At 47.1% G+C, this 9,511-nt stretch overlaps 1 protein-coding gene across 2 annotated transcripts in view; it reads right to left on the reverse strand.

The window, feature by feature from the left end:
- The window catches only part of Ccdc149 (coiled-coil domain containing 149), an 89,410-nt gene extending 80,170 nt beyond the window's left edge, over positions 1–9,240 (reverse strand). Inside the window, exon 1 of one of the 2 annotated variants that reach the window (XM_063240571.1) lies at positions 9,222–9,240. In XM_063240571.1, coding sequence (XP_063096641.1) covers positions 9,222–9,227 — 6 coding nt within the window. In that variant the 5' untranslated portion in view covers positions 9,228–9,240. Of the gene's footprint in view, positions 1–8,304; positions 8,459–9,221 lie in introns of those variants that run through there. The other variant, XM_023564070.2, reaches the window with a different exon arrangement.
- Between the last annotated feature and the right edge of the window lie 271 nt (positions 9,241–9,511).

Consider the following 9,511-nt stretch of genomic DNA (forward strand, 5'->3'; position numbering starts at 1 on the left):
TCTGATAATATCTCAATAACTGTTCAAGATGCGAGATGACAAATCAATGACACGTCAGACTAAAATTCCCTGGACCTTTTCCTTATCCTCCTTATGACAAGCCATTTCTAGCTCCTCTTGGTAGAAATCTTTGTTAACTGTACGCATAATTATCCTATTAATTCTATTACTTGGCCCAAGTAAACTTAATTGTTTCTTTTCCTTTGTCTCCTCCTGGTTTAAAGCTATACACAACCCAAAACAAAAATACCTGGTGTCTATTGAGGGCCTTTAGACACACACTCTGCAGAATATCCCTAACTGCTGGTCAATAACTACCACCCGCTTCAGCCTACAAAAGCCAGAGGTCATCTCCCATTACTCCTTTATGGTGATTTGGGTTACTTCTTTAAAGGTCGATTGTTATAGACAGCTGAGTTAGACAGGAATATTGTAGGCAGTCAGACAAGACTAGGCCCTCAAATGAGTCAAAAGGCCAGACATCTGGAAACTGTGGGCAAGGCCTCAAGACCAAAGACAAATCAAATGCACTCATACTTCCTAAGGATAAGCATCAGGAATTGATATTCTAAATAGGTATGGTCACCTTGAGGGAGCCAGGAGTCACCATTCCAGCCCCCTACAGGAAGAATCACTGCTCTTTAAGCATGCCCACTTGCTATGTGACTCCCATCCCCATTTGTCGCCAATTTAATCAATTTTACCTGAGCAGTTAATCTTATTGGTTGGCCATTCTTCTATCCCAATTCATGCCCACCTCACAAGTTCTCATGTTTTCCCCACCTCCAAACTGCCTCACTTTGTGGTTTTGTTCTATAAAAGTCCCTAGAAAAGACAGAGACTTTGGCATCTCACTGGAACTCCTTCTGTCTCTCTCTCAGAAGCTTTCTTTTCCCTCAATAAATATATCCTGCTCTTTAAAAAAAAAGATATTGGTGCACAAAATCTCCTCAAGTGGCTTGATCCATCATCACCTCCTAAAAGATTAGAAAGAGATCATTCCAAGATGAAGGAAGGGCACAGGGAGAATGCGATAGAGGACTTGATTACTAGAATTATTAGTCGCTCAGCGCAACATGGAACCTGGCCTATAAGGGAGAAACAGAGAGAAGGGCTGGGGGACTGTGGTTAGTTCTGATGGAGTCAGTGAGCTAAGGGATGGAGAGGTGGGCCAGGGGTTTAGCTCAGCGGCCTAAGTGCCTGCTTGGCAAGAGCAAAGTCCTGAGTTCACTTCCCGGTACAAAAAAAAGAAAAGGTGGGGATGGAGAGGTAAAGGGAATAAAGCTCTCTGTAGCAATGGCTGGCTTGAATATCTGGTCTTTAAATAGTTCTAACAGAGTATAATTCACATAGAGAAAAGTTCTGTGGGTTTTAAAGTGTACTTCTGTGACTTTTACCAAGCTTATATAGTTGTGTAATTATCACCATAATCAAGACACAGAACATGTCTATCACTGCAGAAAGTTTCCTTATGATCCTCAGCAGTTCCCTCTCACATCCCTGGCTCAGATAACCATTGATTGGTATTCTGTCCTTTTAGTTTTGACTATTCAAGAACTTCTGTACACCCTGACCGCAGAGATGGTTCCATGGATACATACATATGTCCACGCTCATCAAATTGTGCACATTAAGTATGTGGAGCTTTGTATCTGTCCATTTTACCTTAATAAAGATGTTTTTAAAAATATGTATGACAGATACTATAGTCATCACAAGCATGAAAACAGGTGCTTCCATCCTGTATGCTGTATGCTTCAAGTGAAGTTATTTGGTTCAATACTGTTGAGAAAACAAAGGAAGTAAACTCTTGTGGCCTGAGAAAAGAATCATATAAATGGAATCATTCCGTGGGTATATGTGAGTCTCTGGTTTCTTTTGCTAACTGAATACTTTTAAGACTAATCAGTTTGCGTGTGTGTGTGTGTGTGTGTGGCTCAGTAGACAGCTCAACCTTAACACAGATGATTCCATCACATGGATGAACCAGATTGAGTCCAGGTTGAGTGCTGGGGCTGTTTCTGGTTTTTAGTGTTTATTAATCAAACTGCTATAAACATTACACACCACTTGTGTGGACACTTCAACCCTACCTAGAATCAGAAACACTGAATTTTTAGGGCTAAATGTGTGTTTAACTTTATAAGAAACAGGCTAGTGAGGTAGTTCAGAGGCAGACTGCTTACCTGGTACATGCAAGGCCCTGGGTTCTATCCCTAGCATTGAAAAAAAAGGAAAAAAGAAAGGAACTGGAAAACTGTTTTCAAAAGTGACTACCATTTCTATTCCCTCCTGCAGTGGCTGAGGCTTTCAGTTGCTCTGTACCAGCTCATCTATATCAGTTAGTTTGTTGTTTTTCTATTCTAACAGGTGTGCTGTGGTTTCTTGCTGTGGCTTCAATTTACATTTCCCTGATGACTGATGATTTTGAGCATCTGCTCCTGTGCTTATCTGCTGTGCATACCTCTTCTCTAGTGCAGTGTCTATTTAATTGTTTTGCCCAGTTTGAAGATTAGGTTATTTTCTTATTGAGATGTGTGAATGTTTTATATAATCTGGATACTATCTAGATATTCTATACATCTTCATTTTGTCTGTGACTTGTCATTTTTTAAAACAAAATCCTTCAAAGAGAAGTAATTTTTAATTTCAGTAAAGTTCAATTTATCCATTTCTTTCTTTGATGGTGTATATGCTTCTCACCTTTTAATAGAACCCTCCCAAATATAAATTGAGCACATCAGCTAGAGATTACATTTCCTTGATTCCCTTGCAGCTTGGAGGGAATCACAGGACTATGCTCAGACCAATGGGCAGAAATGATAATGTACTGCTTTTCGGTCATCCAAAATTAAAGGAAGTCCATCCCCCGCCCCCCCCCCCCCCGCTCTGCACTTCACCCTCTCTATTTCTCTGCCTTTCCCATGAGTTAGAACACAAAAGTTAAGCAAACCAAGTTCAACCATGATGATTAGAGCCTGCCCCCCACCTCCAGCATGGTAACCAACAAAATGAAAGAACACAAACTAGAAGAAAGTGGCTCACAGACCAGGACTGTCTTCGTCTGTGGACCACCACACACATGAAAGAGACACTAATGTCTACCTTAGTAGGTATCTTAGACTTTACTCTAACAAATACATCCATCTTTCTTAGGAAAATAATTCCTATTCTCTGGACCCAGCATGATGTTGTGTAGTGCATTAAAGAAGACAATTGCACAATAGTTTCCCAAAGCTCAAAAATTATTCAGGGCAGTAGGATTTCAGCCCCAAAGTAATTCAAGGGCAACAGAACAAATTTTAAAAATGGATGATCCTTGCCTCAACCTTAAGCAAGAGAGCAAAGTTCCCTCTTCCCAGAGCACAGAAGAGCAATACATTAAATGTTTGTTCTTCTTTTGCCTAAAATGGCATGGATGTGGTACAGAGAGCAAAAGGGCAGGAGGGTGCCTGAAGAGGGAATCAGGGAGGACACAACAGTGACCTAGAGTGACCAAGGTCCAGACGCTGCCCTCAAACATGGAGACTGTGGCTAAATAAAAAGAGCTCAGAATAGACGTTTGCTTCCTACTGTGAACCCTGTCTTTGACTTACAGCTAAGCTCCTTGAAACTGAAACACAGGTCAAAGGACTTGTAACTCCAGTCCAGATCACATTTCCACCACTCCACAATGGGAACTTTCATCAAAATTAAGGTCTTCTAACCATATAAAGCTTTCATTCCCTGTTCATCTGGTTTTGTGTCCTAGGCTTTCTGCTTCTGTACTAACATTCCCTTGCCACAGGGTGGGCACTAACAAACATCAGTCTGTCTGATCCTCCCAGTCATGCACCTAGGTGTCAAGTACTTTCGTTCTCTTAAAGATAAGAAAAATGAGGCTCAGAGAAGTTGCATAGTGCAATGATTCCTCTAACATCTATTCCCCTTTTAGAAAATAGCCCCTCAAGGTTTATTTGGGGGTCTACCATGCTCCAGGCTCAGTCCATGGAATCCTAGGCAGGGCTGTAAGCACAGCTCCAAGCCTAAGGAAATCAGTTCACTGCTATGCTCCTGAGCAGTCTGCTGCAGGACAGGTGAGTGATTTCAACAGACTGGAATGGAGTGTCCTGGGGTTCTGTGGAATTGAATACATATGGATCTCTCTGGACTTGAACTTAAGAGGGTGGGCGGCTAAAACTAAAGGCAGAGAGCAAGCTGACCCAAGTGTTAAATCTGACTATGCCCAAAGCCATCCCAGGCAAGGAATTATTAGTCATGTTAGCTGTGTGAGTTTCCTAGCATTGCCATAACAAATTACCACAAGCCAAGTGACTTAGCACAGCATAAATCAATTCTCTCATAGTTCTGGAGGTCAGGATTCTACACTCAAGATGTGAACATGGTCATGCCCCTCAGCATGGCTCTAGGGAAGGATCCATCCTTCTCTCGTCCTAACTTCTGGTGGTTGCAGAAACCTCTGGCTTTTACTGACTTGCAGCTGCTAACTCCAACCCTCTGCTTGATGTCACATGTTGTCTTCCCTCTGTGCCTTCACTGTGTCTTCCCTCTTCCTATACGAGACGAACATCAGTCACGGGAAGAGTCCACCCAGCAGGACCTCACCCTATGTCCATTCCATCTTCCAAATTAGGTCATGCAGGGGATAGGACTTGATCGCATTTTTCAGGGGCAAAATTCAACCTGTAACATCAGTCAATTAATCTCCCTTGACTTTAACCACTGCAGCTTTGGTTTTTTTCATCATCTGCACCAAGAAAGATGCACAGCCAAGATTCACCCTCCGGTCTCTTAATATCTTCAGCGTCAAGGTCAACAACTGAGACCTCAAGCTGGTTCTCTGCCTTGATTGAACACAGGGATGAACTCTATGTCTGATCAAGCTCTTCCCCAAAAAGGTAAAGGCTGACTATGGGCCAAGGCTTAGGGTTACCTGTCTTTATCTGCCCATGGCCACTCTATACAACATACTCAAGGAAAATGAGATTGGTTGTTCTCTAATTAACCAACACCCAAGCAGTGCAATTGAATTAGGCATGCTCTGTAATAGGAGGCAGGCTGAGACATGGCCATGACTTTCATCTTGGAAATATAAACACTGACTATGTGGCCACTTGTGGGATTCTCCAGTTGGGAAAGGTGGTGATGATAACACACACACACACACACACACACACACACACACACACACAAACCAGACATTTCATGTCCAGAAGAGAACACCAGCCATGTGCACAGCCCACACATGGCCATGTTTACTTTAGGGCCTGAGAGAAGGCTGCAGTTCAGCTTGTTATAGTAAACATATGAAAACCAAGTTGATCCCTGGAGAATCATTTAAATGAAAACTGCATCCCAGAGGCAAGTCAAGGAAGCAAACTGACTGACAGCAAGCACAAGGCTCTGGGCAGGAAGAGCAATGGAGTGAGAGGCCAGGTAGGCAGGTAGAAGCCAGGACTTCTGCAGAAATGGGTAGGAGCTCGTCACAAAGCCCACTCCGCACAGGGAAGATGTGCGGTGGTGTCTTCCCATTCCTTCCTCTGTATAAAACCACCTCCCACCGACTGTGCCTTCCTTGAATCCTGCTTGGCTGGGTGCCAGACTAAGCCTACGCCCATGGAACATACTAGCCAAACAAGTGGGCAGGAGTTTCCCTGCAGCAGAGCTGAGAAAGGTGGACTTGGGGCCACGTTCCCAGACGCAGTACACGCAAATGTGTTCACTCCTGTGGCTTCTGTAACAAACCACCACAAATTGGGGAACTGAAAAACACACACTCATTCTCCCACAATTCCGGAGGTGAGAAATCCAATATCAAGGCATCCGGAGGGCTGGCTTCCTCTGGAGTCTCTGCTGGAGAACGTGCTCCACGCTCCTGTCAGCTTCTGGTGAACCTGGTTGGCACTGCCAGGCTTGTCGGTGCACACTCCAGCCTCCATCTGCTATCTTCATGTTGTCTCACTGTCCTCCCATAGCCACCTGCTGTGTCTCTATGGCTCAGATCTTTCTCTCATTAAAACAATGGCCACAAAATGTAGGGCCCATCCTGGATCCAGGATGACCTTTTGTATTCTTAACTTGATTATATCTGTAAACACACCATTTCCAAGTCGAATCACCTATGTAGCTACTAGCAGGGAGGATTTGGCCTTCGGGGAGTTAGGGCACACAACTTAGTACACATCAGTAGATTAGGCGAAAGACCCAGAATTTTGCATTTTTAACAAGCACTCCTAATGATCTGAACAGGTGATCTCTATGCCAGACTCTGAGAAAACTGATCTGTTTGTTACAGAGTCAAAGATAAGTAAAATGTTCCCCGGCCTTGGGGAACCCATCATCTAGTGGAAGATACAGACAGATAAAACAATGACTAAAATAGGAAGCATTACGGAGTGATCCCAAGTAAAGCTTTGGAGTCAGACAGTCCAGGGTCCAAATCCTGCCTCCCGCACTTATGAGCCATGTGGTGTGAACAAGTTCTTAGCAACCGAAGTAACTTCCCTTATCTATATGAAAAATAATCCTGGGCCAGGGATACAGCTCAGTGGCACAGTGCCTGCATGCAAGCACAAAGTCATGAGTTTGATTCCCAGTGCCAAAAAAATTTAAAAATAAAATAATTCCTACCATTGTAAGACTGAAGTTCAGACAGCTAAGAAAAATGCTTAGCTGCTTCATATGAAATGTTGAACCTGAGGATGCATTCAGAAGTAGCTGAAAGTTATCATTAAGGTAGAAAGAAAGTTGAATTCATTTTCACATTCCTCACAGCACCTGGCTGGGGGTCTTCTGCATTCTAGATCTTCAGCAAATGCATGTGGAATGCAAGATGACACTCCATTAGGGGAACTCAGCTGGGATGGGTGTGATGACTCCCAAAAGTCCCACTGTAGCATGTACTGACTTATTCAACAAGCTTTTATTGCCCACCTGCTACGTACAGTGCTCAGTGTGTTGGCACTGGGAATAAAGAACCAAACCGAACAGCCCACTAAGGAAAGCAGTTCTCGACAGTACAGTATGGTCAGTGCAAGGTAGGGATGAACCCAAGGTGAGAGGCACACTCGGGGGACAACCAGGCAATTCAGCGTTCAATGGCAGCCCATCTTTTAATACGTGCTTATGACTACATGACTGTCCTCCAAGACCGCACCACTTAGCCCCAGGAGCTTGCTGAGGGAAAGAGGGGGTGTCTGGCTTGTCGACCACTGGAGTCTAAGCACACTAACTGTGTAGCTGACTTCCAGTAGGCGTTTGACATGTCCTGTTGGAGCAGTGGACATCCTGCTACTATTCTGGAGCCCAACTCTGGGCCTCTATGGATGAGCATCTCTATCCTCACTCATTACAAAGTATGAGTCTTGACGGCCCCATGTCAGGAAGCCTGGCTGTTGAAGGAGATGGGGCTGGGCTGCAGTATGAGGTACCCTAACACTGTAGGTCAGGAGCTCTGTCCCATTCTAAACGAATAACCTAGGGCAGGAACCCTAACATCTTACTCCCGAAGAGGAATTTCCCTTCCTGAATAAGATGCACACGCTGGACATTCAGGGCTCAGGTAAGCGGAGGAGCTAACTGTCAGCACAGATGGGGATAACACCGGGAGGCTTACCTGAGAGAGGGGGCCCCAGCCGCACCCTCTGACCTGGAGAAGCTAGCAGCCTCTTCTGAGCCTACAACCCCCTAGGGTGGGCTGGAGAGGAAATGGCATGGGAGTCTGAGGTAGACCCTTGGGCTGTGTTTAAGACAAAATCAGTTTAGAGTGCACAGTGTTCTGTTTTCACCGATTGGACTTCTGCACCTGTCTGGCTCCTTTGCTAAAAAGCCACACACATAGTAGGCCCGCAGCAAACACGTGTTGGTTGAACTAAGGAAGGCATGAGCTGTGGGGACCTGGAACTCGCCCCCACCCCCAACCCAGCAGGTCTCTCCACCTGGCCCAGGTGTGGCCGGGCCGGATTTCCCCCTCGGCTCCACTTTCCCTTTCAGCATCAGGCGTCCAATCGTTTGTCTGGAAAACAGGGGTGACCAGGCCTGCAGGTGGGGCTCGGCCGCTTCTCCTCCCGGCTCCCAAAGCTGCGCGCTCCACTCCAGGGCCAAACCTGCTCCGGGGAAAGGGCCTCCCCGAAAGCTGGCCCAGATGGCGCGGGAGACGGGGGCGCCGCGCAGACCCGAGCAGGAGAGAGGAACGCGCGGCGCGCAGGTGGCGCGGGGCAGCGCGCGGAGCCCACGAGGCGTTGTCCCCGCGCGTGCCCGCCCGGCTGGGCTTCGCCGGGGCACCTGGCCGCCGCCTGGCCTCACCTCGCTCACCAGCCCCTGCCAGTCGCTCTCGGTGCGATCGCCGTTCATGGCCTCCTCCCGCCGCAGGCGCGCCTCCGGGACGCCTTCCCCTCCTCCTCCTCCTCCTCCTCGTCCTCCGCCTCCTCCGCCGCCGCCGCCGCCTGCCCGCGCGGCCCCGAGAGCGCCGAGCGCAGAGCGCCTCCTGCGGCCGCCGAGCTCCGGCCTCCACGTCAGCCGCCGCCGCGGGAAGAAGAGGAGGAGCCGCGAGCAGGCCGCAGACGCGGCCCAGGCCCGGCGACACCCGGGCCGCCTCGCAGATCGCCCCCGACCCCGACCCCGCAGTCACTGTCCTGGGGCGGTGGGTGGCCACCTGGGGAAGCCAGTCCCGGCACGCAGCCGCCCTGCCTGCGGCCAGGAGGCCACCCCTAGGCTGTGGGCTCCGCCAGGGCAGGAAGGTTGGGGCCACCCTATCACATAGTAGGTGTTCTACAGTCATTGGTCACAGGCACCCGTGGAGCAACCACGTGTTTCTATATACTCGACACCGTGTTAAAGCTACTAACCTAACATTTGCTTATTTTTTAAAAGTATCTGCTGTCATAAAATTTTAAAAGCAAATGAAAATGAAACGTTAATACGTTATTAAATTCTGAAAAGGGCCAAAAGCTCATAGGGTGGTGCTTTAACATGAGTCCAAATTGGGCGTGGTGTCGCATGCCTAATATCCCAGCCCTGGGGCAGGCTGAAGCAGGAGAATCACTGCAAGTTTGAGGCCAGCCTGGCTACATAGTGAGTTCAAGACTCTGTCTAAAAAAAAAAAAAAAACAGGAGCCCAGCGAGGGGTAAAATCTCTCCATCAGAAAGACGAGACTTTCTCCTGATAGAAAAGGTAGACAATTTCATAATGATGGTGCTGTGCCCAGACCCCCAACTCCTACCTGCATCACCACCAATAGTGAGCATTCTGTGCTTGACTGAGACATCACCAGTTGAGTGGAACAGATCAAGTGAGAAGGTATGAGCCCGATTTACAGTTGTGTAAGCATCACAGCCAACATTCTTTCAAATTCTTAGCCCCTGCTGATCCTGGCAGGGCCCTGTGAGACGGATTTATTTATTAGATGAGGAGGCTGCACCCTGAAAAGTGGAGAAACATAGTTTCAACTAGAACCCATGCCTGCCCCAGCATTTTAAAAACTTGAAGTCTCACCTGGGAGTTGGTGATAAT

The sequence above is a fragment of the Cavia porcellus genome, unplaced genomic scaffold, assembly GCF_034190915.1.
Source record: "Cavia porcellus strain 051 isolate PalLab524CR breed Dunkin Hartley unplaced genomic scaffold, mCavPor4.1 scaffold_30, whole genome shotgun sequence".
Classification (NCBI taxonomy): domain Eukaryota; kingdom Metazoa; phylum Chordata; class Mammalia; order Rodentia; family Caviidae; genus Cavia; species Cavia porcellus.